The 20,475-nt window shown below is 41.7% G+C and overlaps 1 protein-coding gene across 3 annotated transcripts in view; it reads right to left on the reverse strand.

Annotated features, from left to right (window-relative positions):
• LOC115368133 (protein MTSS 1) overlaps positions 1-20,475 on the reverse strand; it is an 89,593-nt gene that overhangs the window by 36,223 nt on the left and 32,895 nt on the right. For all 3 annotated transcript variants that reach the window (XM_030064128.1, XM_030064129.1, XM_030064127.1), the window contains exons 4-5: positions 10,936-11,020; positions 8,510-8,601 (exon numbers count right to left, since the gene is read on the reverse strand). In XM_030064128.1, coding sequence (XP_029919988.1) covers positions 8,510-8,601; positions 10,936-11,020 — 177 coding nt within the window. The remainder of the gene's footprint in view (positions 1-8,509; positions 8,602-10,935; positions 11,021-20,475) is intronic.

Below are 20,475 nucleotides of genomic sequence, written 5' to 3' on the forward strand. Positions count from 1 at the left end.
ATATTTGAGATTGTGTAAAATTTTAAGGGTGTCCGAAAACTTTTTTCCACCACTGTATGTCTATGTCACTATTATTCAAATCAAACAGGAAGGCTTTTTTGTTTGTTTGTTTGTTTTATTTTTTTCATATCCAAGCCATTGTTCACAATATCTCTGCCTCTAGAAAACAGCATATATCTTGTTTGCACTTTTTTAGGTACATAATTTTTAGTTTCAAATTTCTGCCCCCAACCACTAACAATTCCAATGCTCCCCTCCCCCTCGTTACAGCCCCCATTCTCCAGTGAGACTCATTTTCACACTTCCTCTGGCTCTCAGACAAACCCTCTCCAACCTGACGACTTCAGCCCTCCCCCGCCCCTACCTGTAACCTGTACGGCAGGGTTTGTGAACCTTTACAACCTGAGGGCTGCTTTCTTTCCTCAGACATAACCCATCGCCTTCAAGTTGACCTTTAAGTACAATTGTGTTACTATAGGTTTTAGTTTGTGTTGTAAAATGTTCCAAGTGTGTGCAGCATGGACACGAAAAGCAGTTTTCCAAAACTGAGTGTTTACATTTAGAACTTCAAGCATTACCCAGTTACTAGCAACACATGTAAGTTGCCATTAAGGGCTTTAATAAATAAATAGAAACCAATGTTTGCCACGTCTTACTGTTAGAAATGGCCTCCCAAGGTTTTCATTCAAGATGTTTGTTCATTTGTTCATTTGAGAGTAAAATAACTGTCACTGGTGGTATATCTTAGTGCAGAGTGATACTGAATCTAGTTAGGTATGTCTATGTCACTATTATTCAAAACAGACAGGAAGGCTTTTTTGTTTATTTTTTTTAATATGCAAGCCATTGTCCACAATATCTCTGCCTCTAGAAAACAGCATATATCTTGTTTGCATTTTTTAGCTGTAAAATTTTTAGTTTCAAATAAAAATAGGCATTCTGCAATTTGTCAAAAGCTTGTTGTAGGCCTTCAGTGGCTGAATGTACAGTATTAGCAAAGCAGTACAAGCCAGGGCCCAATCTTTAACCTTGTGGAACCCCCTTTGACAGTGTTAAAAATACAGAACAATCATTTCCTAAAGTTACACTTTGCTGTCTATGAGACAGATCATCCCGAAAAATCTTTAGGACTTATAATCAAAAGCAATATCACATAGCCTCTCTAGGAGCATAGCATGATCAATGTTATCAAATGCTTTTGTCAAACTGACAAACAGGGCAGCACAATATTTCCCTTTGTCAGCAGCAGATGCGGTAGCATTTATAACCAAAGTGTTAGCAAAGACAGTACTATGTTTAGTTCTGAAACCAGATTGGTGTGGGCTTAAACCCAGACTTTCTTGAGAGGAATGATTTGAGTTGATTGTTAATGTATATAGCCACACCACCTCCTCTTCCGACTCTTTCTGTTCTGTACAAGTTATAGTTATGTAAAGAAACTTCAGAAATATGTATGCTCTGTTTAAGACAAGTTTCTGTCAGAATATGGCGATAGATTGCTGCAGTTATGTCTATTGTTATGTCTATTGTTTATAATTATTACAATTGTGTTTGCAGGTGTTGGATTTTTATGACAGGGCAAATTATGAATAGAATATGGATTCACTGACAAATAGATAGTGGTGTCAGATAGTGTTGATTAATATGTTCTTTAAAAAAAAAATGACAAGATGCCCATCAGCCCCTTGACTCATCTGTTTTCTGCCCCCAACCACTAACAACTCCAATGGCCCCTCCCCTTCATTACAGCCCCCATTCCCCAGTGAGACTCATTTTCACACTTCCTCTGGCTCTCAAACAAACCCTCTCCAACCTGACGACTTTACCCCTCCCCCTCCCCCGCCCCTACCTGTAACCTGTACCGCAGAGTTTCTCAACCTTTACAACCTGAGGGCTGACCTTTAAGTACAATTGGGTTACTATAGGTTTTAGTTTGTGTTGTAAAATGTTCCAAGTGTGTGCAGCACACACAAAAAGCAGTTTTCCAAAATTTTGTGTTTACATTTAGAACTTTAAGCATTACCCAGTTACTAGCAACACATGTAAGTTGCCGTTAAGGGCTTTAATAAATAAATAGAAACCAATGTTTGCCACATCTTACTGTTAGAAATGGCCTCCCAAGGTTAATATGTTCTTTTAAAAAAATGAAGATGGCCCCTGCCCATCAGCCCTTTGACTCATCTGTTTTCTACCCCCAACCACTAACAACTCCAATACTCCCATCCCCCTCATTACAGCTCCTATTCTGGCTCCTAAACAAACTTTCTCCCCGTCCCCTTACCCTACGCAAATTATGTCTAGTTTAGACTTCCTGAGACATGGGTAAGAAAGTGCCCAATCCACAACAATAGCTTTATGCATCATGTCTGACATGTTCTGATGCACTATTCCAAGAAAATTCACTTTCAAAAACCCCAAAGGCAATGGATCAGATAGCCCATGGTGGTAACCCTCAACAAGAAGTTTCAATCAAAGTGAAAATGTCCTACAACACTGCACATCAGCGGATATATGACAATAAGAATTACTGCCTCTACTGCGAGAAGCCTTTTGTGAAAATTACGAGACACCTCAAGCAAAAGCATTCTAACATAGCTGAAGTGGCTCAGGCACTTGCACACAAACAAGGATCAGCCATGCGCAATCTTTTTTTGAGCAAAGTAAGGAACAAGGGAAATTACTACCATAATTGTTCAGTACTGTCCTCTGGGAAAGGACAAATCATCCCCAAAAGGCAAGCAACCTACCCGTCAACAGCAACAGACTATCTGCCTTGCAAGTTTTGCTTTGCCGTGTACATCAAAACAGACCGCTGGAGATATCATAAGCGCTGCAAGCTGCAGGTAAAAGAGGATGGGCCACTGAAAAGGAAAATTCAGGCCAGACCCTCTCTCTCTCTCAACCCAACCAGTCAAGGCAGACGGCCGCCCACCCAGAGCCTGGTTCTGCTCGAGGTTTCTCCTTGTTAAAATGGAGTTTTTCTTCGCCACTGTCACCAAGTGCTTGCTCATGGGGGAATGCTGGGTCCCTGTAAATAACACTGTAAAATTATTAATACTGGGAGCTCGCATTATGGAGCATCGGTGTAAGGGTCACAACGTTGGTAGTTCATGTAAACGGAGCATCAAGGCTGGGGTTGTGCGAAGCTTACGGGGGTTGTGCGAAAATTGTAACTATGCGGACCCCACGTAGCCCCCAACTCAGGCCCCCCACTGACAACAAGAGCTATGATTGGTCCGCCAAACTACATAATTTCCAGAGTCACGTCCTGTTGTTGTGCCGGCAGTGTCATTTTTAAAAGAACTGCTGCTGTGATCGCAGAAGAAGTCTTCTTCTTCTTCTTCTTCTTCTTCTTCTGTTGCTATTTCTGCGTTTTCTCCAATCGATATACTCCATGATATTTAAGTCTTTCATTAGCTGAAGGCAGACTGCAGACTGCAGACTCATGGCTCTTGCTGCAATTCACCATGTCGTTTTCCCCGCTTACAGTAATCATAGCAACAAAGACGACCCAGGATTCATTGTGAATCGAGCATGCACAGATGTAACTGAATATTCCGGTACGGGGCATTTTCAGATTAAGGTGTTTACATGGCACAATATTCCGGTTGGAACAGGCACATGCCAGGGGTCTTATTCGAATAATACAGGAATATGGTGTGCATGTACACGTATTCAGTGTAAAGGTCGCAGCAGTGGCTGTTCATGTAACGGCACATCACTGTGCCATAACATTGAAACAATTTTGATAACTTGATTATAACTTGCTAGAGCCAGTGATATATTTATTAGTTCTATATGTTTGTTATTTTTTTGTACTGCTTTCTATTTGTTAACAATATAGCTATATAAAACAAAGCTCTTATCTTGTGCATCTCCATGTCTTTGGCTGCACTTGATTTTTTCCTGTAATGTGCATCAAAAAACATAACAAATCATATTTGAACAACAATTATCTAGTTAAGATTGTAATTTTCTTATTCATTTTGCTTATTTTTTCTTTTCATCCATGCTAGAGTGTGAATATTTGTAGGTTTCCACTATCTCCACTGCCACAGATATTGTTCGTCAGTCAACAGCTACATTCAGTGTGTAAAACCCCCCAAAAACAATAAACAGTCCCCCAAAACAGAACAATAAACAGGACAGACATGGCTTGCTGCCGGTCGCTGCACGAGCATGCGCCAATTTAAAACCATGATTACAAACTACTCCACTCCCGAATGCAGCTGATTTTAAATGTGTTCTGTTATTTGTTTGTTTGGTTTCTCAACAGTTATTTTGTGTGCGTGTGTGTGTTTAATATCACTGATCTTTACTTTTATGTCCCCTTGGATTGTCCCCGCCTCCTCAATATTTCAAGCTCTAAAAGCCCTAAGTTTCAATTTACTTTTGAGTAGTTTAAGTATTAGTTTTACTTTTTATTATACTGCAATATAGGGGTATTTGTCAGGGGCAAGATTGAGGAAGTTTAGAATAGGTATTACAGTACCAATAACACTTTGTGAAGGCAACTGCCTCACAGTCATGTTGACATCCTAGTCTCAATAAACATAAATACCAATTCCTCCTCATGGTTTTTGTGTGGACAAATTTGACCAAATTGGAAAAATATAGAACTAAAGACATTTTGTTTTTTTCTTTTTTGGTTTGTTCATTCGTTTTGTTCAGTTTATTTTGTAAGCACACAATATTATTGCAGTTTTCTTAATTTAAAGGTAGGTTTTTATTTTTATTTAACTAAAATGTTTCTTTCAAACCCAGCTTTAGTTTTTACTTTAGTTTTAGTTAACTGTTAAGTCCAATGTGAAATGTAAACATTATTATCGCATAACTTGGACATCGCTTAATAAGCTAGCTAGCTAGCTAGCTAGATAGATAGATAGATAGATAGATATTTAAAAAAAAAAAAAAAACCAAACATTAAAAATAAGGCTGAGGCTCAAAATAAGTGTGGGTATGGTCCCTTATGGCCTAGTACTTTAGTCTAGTAGTCAGTAAGGGTTACTGACATGTTTTGATACTATAATATTCTGAAGTTAACCTGCTCCAGACCAGGCCATACAGCACAAGTTACCACAGTGATCTACTCAGGTTAAAACTGAGCAGCTTCATGATGGTGCAAAACCTGAGTTAAGCCAAGACAACTGTTAACCCACTAATCCTAATTCTCTTAGCAGTGTTGCAGTGTTTATGTATTTTGTGTTTGTATTAAGTAGTAAGTTAAAGGGCCAAACAGTTTATTTCCCTAACAGGCAGGCATGACAATATCAGTTTAATGTTTACGGTTTGAAAATGTATCAGTACTGAATACTTAACTGTTGTTAAATACTGCTGAATTTATTACACTAAAATGTTTGACTTTTTTTTTTTTTATCATATGCAAAAACAGATTTACTTGTATTTCTATTTGCAAACAATGGCATATCCTCTAAAAGCTCTGTGGCAAAATATTTATCACCCTCTATAGAGCAGGGAAAACTATCTTTAGAAAACCAAAAACATATCAAACAGTAACAATGCTGTTTTTTGTTCAACTTTGTGACAGCTTACTGCCAATGATAATATCTTTTTCTGTCCTAATTACATACATGCAGGAGTGTGAGCGTCGCTCCATACCATCCAACAGGGCACCTGTGTCATTTTGTTCAGGCAAAGAGGGGACTCAGTAATTATTTACTGGGAATTTACTGGAAGTTGGAAATCCTGAGTTCTGACTTAAAACCAAATGTTCAATGTTTTAGTGTGCTTCTCTTAGCAGTGGTGCAGTGTTTATGTATTCGGTGTCTGTATTAGGTAGTAAGCTAAAGGGCCAAACAGTTTATTTCCCTAACAGGCAGGCATGACAATATCAGTTTAATGTTTACGGTTTGAAAATGTATCTGTACTGAATACTTAACTGTTGTTAAATACTGCTGAATTTATTACACTAAAATGTTTGACTTTTTTTTTTTTTTTTATCATATGCAAAAACAGATTTACTTGTATTTCTATTTGCAAACAATGGCATATCCTCTAAAAGCTCTGTGGCAAAATATTTATCACCCTCTATAGAGCAGGGAAAACTATCTTTAGAAAACCAAAAACATATCAAACAGTAACAATGCTGTTTTTTGTTCAACTTTGTGACAGCTTACTGCCAATGATAATATCTTTTTCTGTCCTAATTCTATGCAGGAGTGTGAGCGTCGCTCCATACCATTCAACAGGGCACCTGCGTCATTTTGTTCAGGCAAAGAGGGGACTCAGTAATTATTTACAGTTTATCACAAAGTTTAAAACAAAGAACTACTGTATAATGGTGAAAATCAAAGTGTTTAAAAGTGCATAGTAAAATTATCATGACCAAGAGGATGAGAAAAGTTGCCTTACCTTAAGACTACTGCAATTTAAGGAACTTCTCCATGCTTTTTACTACTAGGAAGTTGGAAATCCTGAGTTAAACACTACTGAATTTATTACACTAAAATGTTTGACTTTGAATTAGCAGATAATGTAATATCACGCATACTCTGATTTTATAACAGATGTAGCACTTGCTTAGAGTTTTAATCTGAGGAGCTGATAGAAATGAAAATATTGGAGCTCTGTGTTACTGATACTGATACTCTGTGATACTAAAGGCTCTGGCAAAATCTTTAAAATCCTCTATTACCTTTCTGTTCAACTTTGTGACAGCTTACTGCCAATGATCACATCTTTTTCTGTCCTAATCACATACATGCAGGAGTGTGAGCGTCGCTCCATACCATCCAACAGGGCACCTGTGTCATTTTGTTCAGGCAAAGAGGGGACTCAGTAATTATTTACTGGGAATTTACTGGAAGTTGGAACTCCTGAGTTCTGACTTAAACCCAATCACAGTTTTCTCAAGTTGAGAAAACTGTGATTATCATATGCAAAAACAGATTTACCTGTATTTCTATTTTGAAACAATGGCATATCCTCTAAACGCTCTGTGGCAAAATAGTGTTTATGTATTGTGTGTCTCTATTAGGTAGTAAGTTAAAGGGCCAAACAGTTTATTTCCCTAACAGGCAACCCTTCTCATTCCATGTAAAATTGTTGTTCTCTGTCAAACCCTTTATATTGATATCCAAATTAGGTACTAAAGGATTTTAGTTTCTTTATACTTAAATACTGTAAGTCATGATAGATGGTTTTCACAATACATCCCACATTTCAGAAAAGCAACAATGACAACATTACTGGTGCAACTTTGCTGAAAAATAACACCACAGATTGGATTATGTTTAGTTTAGATTATTTTGTCTTAAGAATTACCCATGTTACTTATTTATTTTTTCCTAACTCATGTTGGAGTGTGGCTGTCGCTCCATGCTATCCAAGAGGGAACTCCTGTCAGTGTTTCCCAGCCAACAGGGGACCTCTGTCATTCCAAACAGTAGAAGTACCTTTTTTTCTGTAATGTGCCTCAAAAAACATAACAAATCATATTTGAACAACAATTATCTAGTTAAGATTGTAATTTTACTTACTCATTTTGCTTATTTTTTCTTGTCATCCATGCTGGAGTGTGAAGGTCGCTGCATGCTATCTAAGAGGGGACTCCTGTCAGTATTTACCAGCCAACAGGGAACTTCTGTCATCACAGTTTTAAAAGTCTAGTCAAAGTCTGATAATAAATTGGTTTTTTTTTTAGCAGTTAGTCAAAAATGAAATCATTTAAATTTTAATCTAATTTCATTCTGGTAGTTTTTCTTTCTTTCTTTCTTTCTTTCTTTCTTTTTTTCTTTCTTTCTTTCTAAGTACTTATTACTTCCTTGCTCCCTAACCCCCTTAGACCTTTATTTTAATAGTGTTGAGCTTGAAACCTAAGACATCCACTAAAGTTGAGACTTTATATTTTGTTACAAAAACAAAGACAAGTCGTGTTTAAAGAGACAGGTTTCCTGTTTAACAGCCCCTCTACAGTCTGAAAGGCTGCTTTACCTGAAAGCCATTCACACCTTGAAGGAGTGTGTGTAAAACGACGTGTGTTTATGAGACGTTGTAATCCCTGCTCCAGCCTACAGGGGCAGAGCTGAGCATGCACTTAAACACTCACACACCTTCAGGTCCCCACTTGGCTAAAATTAAAAAAACTTCACCAGAGGGTGTTACACTTGATTTTAGCATGATTTAAAGCATGACCAAGAGGGGACCTAAAAAATGTCCCCACTTGGCTATGAGGTCCCCACTTGGTGAATGTGTGACGACGCCGAAGTCCCCTCTTGGATAGGTAGGTAAGTGCACACACACACACACACACACACACACTGTGTTTTGCATTCAGATTCATGATGTGTGTTGACATGTCTATCTGTACTTACATTTAGACCTGTGTGTGTGTGTGTGTGTGTGTGTGTGTGTGTGTGTGTGTGTGTGTGTGTGTGTGTGTGTGTGTGTGTGTGTGTGTGTGTGTGTGTGTGTGTGTCTGTGTCTGTGTATGGAAGCTCAAATGTGTCCCACTGAGTGTGTGTGTGTGTGTGTGTGTGTGTGTGTGTACCTTTGGCGTGGTCTTTGTCCAGAGTGTTGGCGACTCTCTTCCACTCCTCCATCTGCTCCTGCAGAGGGTTGATCAGACAGTCCAGAAACACCCTGCGCGCACACACACACACACACACACACACACACACACACACACGGCGTTACCTGTTTGCCAACACACACACTGGGTCTGTCAGATGGGACGCACAGGGCTGTTTGTGACACTTTGCTTTCTAAATGCCTGAGCAGCTAAATGATCACACACACACACACACACACACACACACACCCACACACCCACACACACACACACACACACACACACACACACACACACACACACACACACACACACCACAGGAGGCTCCTCCATTACAAATATCTGCTCTGCTCACAATGATAATACTAAAACTTCTTACCCTGCTCTCTTATTTTAATACCTTCTCACTTTTTAATTTTTATTAATTATTATTATTGTCTTTTATGTTCTTATATGTTTTTATATATTTTTATGTATGTAACATCTTATTTTATGTTTTATCTGATTTGTTTTATATCTGCAATGTTAATGTGATGTTTTATATTCTTGTCATGTATGATCTTTACTTGCTTTTAAGCACACTGAGTTTACGCCTGCCGTATGAAATAAATCTGACTTGACTTGCTCACTTTTACTTCAGCAGTTTCTTCTGCTGCTTCATCTGTTATCCAGAAGATTTTCCTGTTATATATCTTATATTGATAAGTTATCTGGCATTGTAATGTAATGTGCAATGTGTGATAACCACAGTGTGACAGACACGACTCATTATTGTCAACTATATTATGTTGCTGCTGTTTCTGTTTTTATTCTTTATTTTTACTCTCTTATTTTTTGTTTTTATGTCTTTTTGTGAGGGTTTTTTTTGTGAGTATGATATTGTGGCAAATGCTCAATAAAAACATTATTCAAAAATGAATTCATTCTTTGTGTGATTTGGAGAGCGTGACTCCACCTCCACGCCGCGCTCTGCTCTGCTGCTTCCAAACAAGACGAGCTTTCCAGCTGGTTTCTTTAAGGCGTGTTGTTCTGATGTATTTTCTGTTTTCTTTAGTGATTTACTTTACAGGTCAGAGCGGCTGCTTTCAGTGACTGTAAACGTTTCCTTGTGTGCGGTGACGTCACTGCAGCAAACATGGTGGGACGCTTTAACAGCAAAACTAAAAAAAAAAAAAAACTGTAGGTATAAATTTTCAGCTTCTGAAATACATGTTTTGGACGGCTGTGATGGAGCTCAGGATTTATCAGGAGGACGGCGACTTTACTCCAAACTATTTATCCTGATGAGCCTGGACTGTGTGTGTGTGTGTGTGTGTGTGTGTGTGTGTGTGTGTGTGTGAGCGTTTGGCTGTACAGAAGAACACAGAACATTAACAAACATCATTATCCTGACTGTTTCTTTCGGCGCGTCTGGAGATTTAAATAATCAGAGAAGCAGAGGCAATGTCAGGAATTTTGGGCCCCATGAAAAAAAAAAACATATATATATATTTACTCGATGATGGTTTAATAATTTTATATTAGTTTTTACCTATTTTTTGGGGCCCCTGTCAGGCAAGGGCCCTTGGAATTGTCCTAACTTTTCCCCCATATACAGCGCCCCTGCAGTGAAGTCACATCATCACCGTTTCTGCTTCGGGGAGATCGCTGCAAATATTTCATTAACTCAAATGTTTTTTTTTGTTTTTTTTAATCACCCAGCTATTAATCAGAACGTTAATTTTTCTAACATGTCCCGCCTGATCCGCAGATATATCTACAATCAGCTCACCTGGAACCTCGACAGAGGCGGGTCTAAAATGGTTTCCGGTGCCAGAAACTCTCCAAAACTTCAGAGCAACGGAAAACCAAAACAAAAAAAAAAAAGAGCGAGCAGAGCCGACCGGAGCTGCTGCGACACGATGCTATCAGGATATTTTACCCACAATAACGATGGCATCACAATACAGGCGATACTTCTGCCATGTGTGATGTATCGTTAGATAATCAGCAAAAAAAAAAAAAAAAACACACTGGGAAATGTGAAATGTGAAATAATTTTCCATCAAACAGGAATCAGTCGTGTTTTAATCTGCACAGCGAACGCAACACGAGCACGAAACAACGCCCCACGCCTCAGAAAGTGCAAATGAAGTCGAAAAGTCAAATATCAACAGAATCGATAAAGTCGTTAATCACCCGGATCCTGATATCCTGCAAAAAAAAAACAAGCAGGATTTTCATTTTTACACAAAGGAAGAGAAAGAAAGACGACAGAGGAGGGGAGAACTGGAGCAGGAGGAGGAAAAAGGAGCAAGTTGCCATGGAGACCTGGGAGGAGGAGAGGCTACACCTGTTCCACACGCACGCACGCACACACACACACACACACACACACACACACACACACACACAAATGTACTCACATGGAGAACTGTCGGAGTTTGGCCTCGATGCTGCGGTGCCTCATGCACATCCTGGTGAGGGCCGAACCGATGTCCCTGGTCCCGCCTGCACACACACACACACACACACACACACACACACACACACACACACACACACACGCACACACACAGAGAGAGAGAGAGAGAGGACAATCTGTCAGTCAGTCTGTTGACAGCCAGGCGCTCTGACAGGAAACCTGAGCAGAACATTTTGTTGTTGTTGTTGTTGTTGTTTTTGTTGTTGTTGTTGTTGTTGTTGCGTCACAGCAGCTTCGTCTCTAAACACAACCAGATGCGACGGCGAATTCCTCAGGACACACACCAACAAACAAATCCACACTACTGAGAGAGGAAAGCAGACAGCAGCCGACATGTTTCCACTCAAACTGCCTCCTGCTGCTCACTGACGAAACATTTTCAATATTTATTTTTTTTTTTTCTCTCGAGGTCGGAGGTCACAGTGACCGCCGCGGTGTGCCTTGCTCAAGGACACTGAGGCGGGAGGGGGGCCGTGCGTCAACAGGTGATGCGAGCCGCGTGTCGGCCAATCAGAGGCTCCGCAGGCTCCGGGACGAGGCAGATGGTCGTCCTCTGCCCCCCCCCAGACAGCAGAGCCCCAGCCTGCCAGACACACACACACACACACACACACACACGCACACACACACGCACATGCACATGCACACGCACGCACACACACACTTGTACTTCTACATTTTCTTTGACTACAGTTATTCTCTAACTGCGAGCTAATCCTAATTTTAATTTAAAAAGGAAAATTCCCCTCAAAACAGCTCAACACTGTTACAATAACAGGCTGAGTCTGGAGTCAGGGCTGAAATGCATTCTGGGAAGTGTAGGCAGTGGCTCACTGAGGCTGGCTGGGTGAAGTCGGTATTGATCGATTTCACTGAATGACTCAAACTGATCGACCCGATGATCTGAGCTGTGGTGATGCGTTCACTTACCACCTCTGTGCAGGAAAGATCACAGAAACATTCTGGTTCCTAAAGGGTTCCTCAAAACGCCCTGTGGTTCACCAGAGAACCATCAGCAGCTGAGGAACCTCTGTATTCAGGGATTGGTTCTCCACACACTCTCTGTGGTTCTTTAAAGGTCTAAAGGTTCTTCATGTTTATTAAAGTTATTTGGCAGCAGCTAACAAACGCTCAGAGAGGCTTTTATTCTGAAAAAACACTGAAGAACCATTTAGAAAAAGGTTCTTTACTGAACCAGTTGGGGTCCACAAAGACCTTTCTTAAACATGGTTTGAGGCACCTTCGGAGTTTCTTTAAAGAACCTTTAAAGGGTCTTTGTGGGACCAAAGATGGCGTCACTCTGAAGAACCATTTTTGGTTCCAGTGAGAACCTTCATTCTTCTGTGTGTGCAGCTCCTGTTTTATCTGGATGAGGCCACTGTTCACACTCTCACACTGTGTGTGTGTGTGTGTGTGTGTGTGTGTGTGTGTGTGTGTGTGTTTACACCCCTCTCTCATGCTAATTACATGGATGGGGACACACACACACACACACACACACACACGGCTGAGGATGTGAAATTAATCACGTCATGTGTGTGAAAGAGAGAGAGAGAGAGAGAGAGAGAGAGAGAGAGAGAGAGAGGCTGACATGAGAGAAAAGAGAAATCCGTCCCATGATGCCGTGTGGTTACCATGGAGACACACACTGTCAACATACAATGCATCTCGTCTTGTTCCTCCTCCTCTGCTTTTCCCCTTTTCTTTCCTTCTATTCTTCCTTCCTTTCTTTCCTTCTCATCTTATTATTTTTATCATTACTAACATTATTTTGTCTTCATTTAAACCTGAAAGTCTCTGTGAGTGAAGCTCATTCACAGTGAACTGAAACAAAATGATAAAAATACAAGAAACAGTAAAAAACCTCCTGCAGACGCATCCTGACGCTGAACTGATTTAATCTGATTAAAGATTCGGAGGCTCTTTTTTTTTTTTTTCTCCTCACAGTTTTGATAAATCAGCAGCTTCACCTTCACTTAAATCAAATCAAATCAAATCCAGCACCTTACGGCTGGAAATTTACTCAAAAATGATTATTTCTCTTCTTCCTCACATGAAATCAGGCGCCCTCATGTTTAGCGAGCTCATTCAACAGAGGAGAGACAAATAATAAATAAAAACGGAAACAAAGACAGTTTGAGTGTTTTAGTGAAATCAGACTCAAACCATTTATCCTCTATTGACAACACAACAAATATCCTGCGACTTTTCGACAATGTTTGATTTGTTTTCATGCAAATTAGTTTTGGTTTTGGTGATGAAGCCCTGAGGCGGAGCAGCTCTCCTCTGCTGCTGGAGACTCTGACACTTTGACATTTTTTTTTTTTTTTTCAGCTTTAGCTTCAATCAGAAACACGATTCATCCGTTTGTTTTTCTTCATTTCCTGCAGAAATCAAAGTTTGTGTTGGAGGCTCTGGACGGGAGGTGGAGGCACAGCTGCAGCTCCTCCTCCTCACGCCTTTTGGCCCAAACTCTATAAATAAATCCTGGCCGGCCCGAGTCTCCCTTTGCCCCTTGGTCGCCCATACAGCAGGAGAGAGAGAGAGAGAGAGAGAGAGAGAGAGTGTGTGTGTGTGTGTGTGTGTGTGTGTGCAGCGGGGTTGGCACTTCTTTCAGGATGAGTAGTGTTTTGGACAGGATGGGGCTTTTGCATGAGTGCAGATGGTGCATGTGTGTGTGTGTGTGTGTGTGTGTGTGTGTGTGTGTGTGCAGGGTGGGGTAGAGAAGCACTGCATTGCACCAGTAACACCTCCCTCTCTCTCCTCTCTCACCTCCCTCTCCCACTTTTTGCTCTTCTTCTCTCCTCTGGTTTCACTTTGTGTTTCTCCTCTCCTTTGTTTCCTCTCCTCCTCTTCCTCCTCTTCCTCTTCCTCCTCTTCCTCCTCTTCTTCCTCCTCCTCTTCTTCCTCCTCCTCCTCCTCCTGTTTCATCTCATCTCTCACTCCTTTCTCCTCCTCAGCTTCATCACAGCGTCCATAAGTTTGATTTTTACAATCAACAGTCCAGTTCTGGGAGTAAAATAATCTGATTTACTCCTCATCAAAGGGCATTGATTTATTTATTATTATTGTTATTAATTATTATAATTATTTATTATTATTTATTTATGCAAAGATGACTTGACTAGTTGTTACTGTTAGATTTTCACTTCATGTTTAAGAAGTTGTGTTTCCTTTCCTTCTGAATTCCTGTTTAAGAGCTAAACTATCCAAGATATCCAAAAAATAAAAAAATAAAAAAATCCACCAATCAGAGATGTCACTGTTACCATGGTTACCGCATCGAAGGTGTGCGGTGTGTTCCGGTGTTGTCAGCGTGCTCGCCAACACATACAAAAAAATGAACGAATGAATGTTAGGGATTATCGGATTATCGTTCATCAGTGAAGAGAAAATGAGACTACAAAAAAAAAAAAAAAAAACGCAAGGCCTTCTGGGATTTGTAGTTCATTCCTGGTGAAGCCGAGTCAGTGCTCAGGCTTGTACGACCGCTTTTTTGTCTGTTTTGTTTTATTTTTTTCCCTCTTTATCTTTAAAAGTTTTTTTTTTTTGGGGGATTTCAGGGTTTCCTGTTACAGCTTGTGTAACGTTTCAGGACGCACAGGCGGTCGGAAACAATTTTAAACGTCAACATGTCAAATTTTAGCAGCTCAAGCAGCCGCCTGATGTTCAGCTGGTCGCAGCCCGTCACGCCACAGCAGCGGGGAACTCAGATCCAGACGCTTCCTCGTGCCGCTCGGGTTCTGACAGATGAGATTTCGGCCTCAGGAGCTCAGAGTTTGTCCTCGTTTTGTTTCATCTGGATCCGACTCTTTTGTCTCTGATGGAGCGCTGAGGGATTCGAACTGGCAACCTTCATGTCACAAGCCACTTTGACCTCCGGGCCGATGACGAGCTCTCCTCTTCCTCGTCCTCTTCTTCACACTTCCTCTTCCATCTGTCTCCTCCCTCCTCTTCACACCTCTCCTCCTCCTCCTCCTCCTCCTCGCCTCGTCTCTCCCTCAGGTGTCACCTCCTCTCCCGTCTTCTCGCCTCCTCTGGGCTCGCGTTAAGAGCACACTCCAGGCAGGGCGTGATGCATTTAGCTAAGTGTGTGTGTGTGTGTGTTTACAGGATTAATAAAATTAAAAAATGCTCTTTTGGTGAGATTTTTTTTCCACATTAATAATAAAATGATCCAGGAGAGTCGGTGTGGACGCAACATGGAGAAGCTGCAGACGCATTGAAGATCATTTCTTAGGTTTTTTTGATGATCAGGGAAAAAAAAAAAAAAAAAAAGACGTGAAACAGACCTGGAGACAAATTCTGACCCGGGACGTCCCGGTTTCCCAGCATACACTGCAGCTTCTTTAATTAATCAGTCAATCCTTTAGTCTGTGGAGTGTGAGGAACATCATTTTAAAAATGCTCACAGGAAGCAACGTTATTCTAGTTCTGCTTTTTTCATTAGTTTTTTGTTTTTATTTTGTTTTGACTTTCGGTTTTTAATCTCCGTTTGGTTTGAATGTGTTTTTAAAGTGGTGGTTTGCTGGGTTAGTTTAGTTTTTATTTCTAGAAAATGCTTCAATTTAGTTTAGTTTTTATTCGTTTTAGTCTTTTTTGTAATGTGGGGTATTTGTCAGAGGCGAGATAAAAAAAAAGTCAGAAAAAGTGTGTAATAAATTTTCAAAAAAAAAAATGAAACCATTTAAAAAAGAAACGTATTCACTCAGGACGAAGAAAAAAATTAAAACATTTTACTTACAATTTTGGTTGATTGTAGTTGTTTAGTTTCGTAAACACAACATGGTATCAGTCATCTTTTTTTGTAAAGCCCCTTTACATTTTATTTCAGTTTAAAAAAATGTTTCATCATACCCAGTTTTCATTATTCCGCTAGTTTCTGTTAAGGATAATAACTTTGACAGAAAGTTAGCAAAGTGCAAAGCGACGTCTTTGATTAATTTTGTTATGATCAATGATCAATGGAGAAAAGGAGGAACAGATGATCTTGGCAGAACCACCACTGATCGATCAGCTTATCAAGTAATTGATTAATGCTTCCTTCATTATATGTCTGTGACAGTTTGATCGACACGCCTCAGCTGTGCTTTCTGTATGTCGGTGTGTTTTCTTTTGTTTTGAAGGATTTAAACCTTTTGGAAGCTGCTGCCATGACGAGGATTTCCAAAATAAAAGCCACAAGGATCTGCAGCGGCTCTGAGACGTCGATCGGTTTTCCCGACACCTAAACCGGATGTTAGCCGGCGAGCTCGGCGGAAGTCTGTAGTCCGCCCACTTTCGGTTTCTTCCCGAATCCGAATAACGAATCTGAAGTTTTTTTTTAAAAGCCCGAATCCAAACCCGAATACAAACAGTGCATTGGCTGTACAGCCCTACTGGACGGGCTCTCAGGGTTCTTCTTTCTCTAAAATGGACCAGACAGGAGTGTGAGATGTTGCTCTTATTTTTTGTTTAACTTTTCAGAAACAGAGAAAAAGAGAGAGCGAGAGAAAGAGAAAGAGAGAGAGAGAGAGAGAGAGAGAGAGGTTCCTCCTCACATCAGCAGAGAAAAGAGACGGAGCTGCTCTTCAGCTGGTCAGCAGCTCAATTAGATCTGCTCAATTCAGCTGATTGACCTGGCAGTGGACTTCTCACGACCAGTGTGTGTGTGTGTGTGTGTGAGTGTGTGTGTGTGTGTGTGTGTGTGCGCTGCGAGCCAGTTGACCCAATTTGCAGCGACATGGCAGCCTCTCTGACCTCTGACCCAGTTCAGTCTGCAGCGTCGCACCGACACACTTTCGGGCTTCAGACTGAAGCTGGGAGGCGGCGGGGGGGTCCGCGGCGCCGGCGGCCTCCAGGTGGCGCCGCCGTTCACCTGCGACCCGCACCAACCGGCATCAAGAGTCTGAGCACAACTCGTTCACAAACGGCGATGAAAAGTCACCGTTCACAAAGAGGCGACGACGGGACTCGTGGGAAACGTGGAAAAGAGCGTCAAGTGAGTTTAAATCAAATGGGCTCTTTGTTTAATCTCAATCTCTTTGTTTAATCTCTGCTTCGGATTGAAGTTCCCTCGGTTCTAAACTGAGGACACAGAGCGCCAGGAACTCACAAGACCTTGTTAAGAACTCACTAGAACACAGAGCTCACAGGAAGTTGTCAAGAATTCAGAAGAACTTAAAAGAACTCGTCGAGAACTCGCAGAACCTTGTCAAGGACACATTGAGAGCTCACAAGAACATCAAGAACCCTGTCGAAAACTCACAAGAACACACAAGAGCTTCTTGAGAACTCACAAGGATTCAAGAACTTTTTTCATGTGTTTTTGTGGGGTTTTGAGTTCTTGACAGGTTCTTGTAAGTTCCTTGACATGTTCTTGGGCGTTTCTGATTCACTATCGTGAAATCTCAACAAGCTCTAGTGTGTTCTCTGTGTTCTTGGAAATTCTTGACAGGTTCTTGTCAGTTCTTGGCAAGTTCCTGTGAGTCCTCAACGTGCTCCTGTGAGCTCCACAAGTTCTTGTAAGTTCTTGTGAGTTGTTGGACAATTACCTGTGAGTTCTCAATGCGTTTGAATGAGTTCTTAAGTTCCTGTGAGTTTCTGACGTGCTTTAGTGTGTTCTCGGTTGTTCTTATGAGTTCAGGATGAGGTCTTGTAACTTTTTTTGAGTTCTTGTGAGTTTCGGACGTGCTCTCATGAGTTCTCAAAAAAAAGGTCTCATGGGCTATCGGTGTTCCTGCAAACTCTCGACAAGTTCTCATAAGTTCTTTTGAGTTCATGTGAGTTTTGAAAAATCCCCTGTGAGTTCTCAATGTGTTGAAGAGAGTTTTTAACAGTTTCTTGTGAGTTCCTGACGCTATTTTGAATTCTCGATGCGGTTCTTGACAAGTTCTCCTGAACTTTCGAGAGGTTCTTGTGAGTTCTCTGAAGTTCTTCTGAGTTCGGATCATTTCCTGCTAAGTTGCTCGCCTTTTTTCCACCAGTGTTTTTGAAAGAAATCAAGGCAACGTGCTTGGGTTTCGGGATCGAGTTACATGTTTGTGAAAAAAGCGTCTGAGCAATGCCTTATGGGAAATGTAGTTCCTTTCTTACAAAACCCACTAAGCACACAGTCTGCATTGTGTTTCTCTTTCTTCATAAATGTTTTTTTTTTTTTTTATTTCAGGGTTTCCCATTAAAGCTTGCATAACTTTTTTTTTTTTTTTTTTTTAAACACTAGGACTCCGGCGCCGGTCCGGGCTTTAAGGGGTTAATTTAAGTCCGTCACGCCAACCCGGCAGCGATCCTGACCGACTTTCCCTGACGAGACGAGACGAGAACTCCCCATCCGGCAGATCTCCCAGCGTTCCCAGTGCTCCCAGCGTTCCCAGCGTTCCCAGCGTTCCCAGCGTTCCCAGCGTTCCCAGCGCTCCCAGCGGGTCGCGTCTCGTCTGGAGCCGACAGCGCCGCTGACCCGGAAGGAGTCGGGCCGAGCCGCCAACCCAGCCACATTCCTGCAGGAGCCACAGGACACTGGGGGAACTGGGATGAGGAACTGGAGCAGCTGAAGGCGCACACACACACACACACACACACACACACACACACACACACTCACACACACACACACACTGCAGCAGAGGCAGTAAATCGTCCTGTAGTATCAGTGTGTGTTTCTCGTCTCGTCGCTGCAGGGAGGCTGTGACTGGATGGCTATTTTTGAGAACTGGAGCACGAGGAGGACCTGGTAGAGAGTGAAAGTGGTGTGTGTGTGTGTGTGTGTGTGTGTGTGTGAGTGTGTGTGTGTGTGTTTGGGTGGATGAATTCAACTGGGTTAAAGTGGTGAGGGATTTTCTTTCTTTTTTTTTTTTTTTTTTTTTCAGTTTCCATGTCGGCTCCTCACTGTGCTGTTTGTGCACCGCCCCCTCCCAGAGATCACCTGTCAATCACACCGTGTGGGCGGGGCTTGGATTTCCCATCTGTTCGGCTGTGAACCGTGTAGACTCAACATTTCCCCATGCATTTACCACTGTTTGACTTTACTGATTGATTAAAGCAAAAATTGCACTGCACACAGTCTCCTGATTGAAAACACTCAGAGAAGCTTTTATTCTGAAAGACTACCACAGAACCATTTAAAAAAAGGTTCTTCGATGAACCATTTAATTAATCTTTTTATTGATCCCTGAAGAGAAATTCACTTGTTTCCCATTAAACCGTGCATCTGTGCTTCGTGTTTTTTTTTTTATTTTTTTATTTTTTTTTATTTCACTTCCTCGCTGCAAAACAGTTTTCCCATGAGGCTACGACGCAGTTTTTCAAAATAAAATGAAACTAAACTCGCTTCCTCGGCGCCCCGCCCACTCTGACGTCACAGCGCCACCTCGCAGTGACGTCATAACCGCTTCGACCGAACGATGCAAAGCTCGACTGTGATGTCACACTCCTCGCTACGGAAACAGCTCCACCGCGCTTCCCGATTGGCCGAGAGCAGGCTGGGCTGAGCCAATCAGGAGAGGGTCAATGTGGAGAACAGCTGAGCAGAGTGTTGCTGCTGGTTGCATCAGTGGGGTCTCTCTCTCTCTCTCTCTCTCTCTCTGTCTCTCTCTCTCTGTCTCTCTCTCCACATATAGCCGAGGTCACTTTACCGCTTGTTGACAGGAGTGACGCTGTCTCTCTCTCTCTCTCTCTCTCTCTCTCTCTCTCTCTGTCTCTGTCTCTCTCTCTCATGTTGAGGGGCGTTCGGCACGACACAAAACGCCAAGGTGTGGCTCGTTAGGACGCCTGGGAAAGGTCGCGCCGGGTGCAGCACACACACACACACACACACACACACACAGAGAGAGAGAGCAGGGATCTACCTGCTGTGTCACTGCAGATTCACCTCTGTTTGCTTGAATGAATGATGAAGATGATGATGAAGATGAAGTCCACACTGAGTCTTACAGGGAGGCACAATATTTTGGATTTTTTTTGCCGATATCCCATAAACTGATATTTTCCAACAGATTTCTGGTGCCGCTGCTGATTTGCTGCACAGATTTTTCAAGTCTCTCCTGCAGTGAAATGAATGTTTTATTATGCCCGCTCTTATTGTGAAGGCCCACTGGCAGACATGAAATGCAGTGCTTCAGAATCCACACATTCACTGGAACATCGAGTGTTTAGGCAGAATAAATAAACTGACGTCTTATCGGCCCGTCGTCCATGCTGTTTGGAGACACACACACACACACACACACACACACACACCAAACAGAAACTCACACAATGTCAAACAGGCTCCATTTTCTGTGCAACTGGAAGGCAAAAGTAACGGTGTGGTGTTGTGGAAAAAGGACGGATGTGTGTAAAACTGCCGTCTGTAAATTCCAGCAGAAAAAAATAAAAATAAAAAAAATAGATCTGGCCTTCTGAAACATGAGCGACCTGTGAAGCTGTGGACCAGCGAGCGTTTTAAAACTCACCGTAACACCGGTGGGCTGAGCCACACAAGACATGACCCAAAAAATACAGGGGA

Source organism: Myripristis murdjan, chromosome 11, assembly GCF_902150065.1.
Source record: "Myripristis murdjan chromosome 11, fMyrMur1.1, whole genome shotgun sequence".
NCBI classification, from domain to species: domain Eukaryota; kingdom Metazoa; phylum Chordata; class Actinopteri; order Holocentriformes; family Holocentridae; genus Myripristis; species Myripristis murdjan.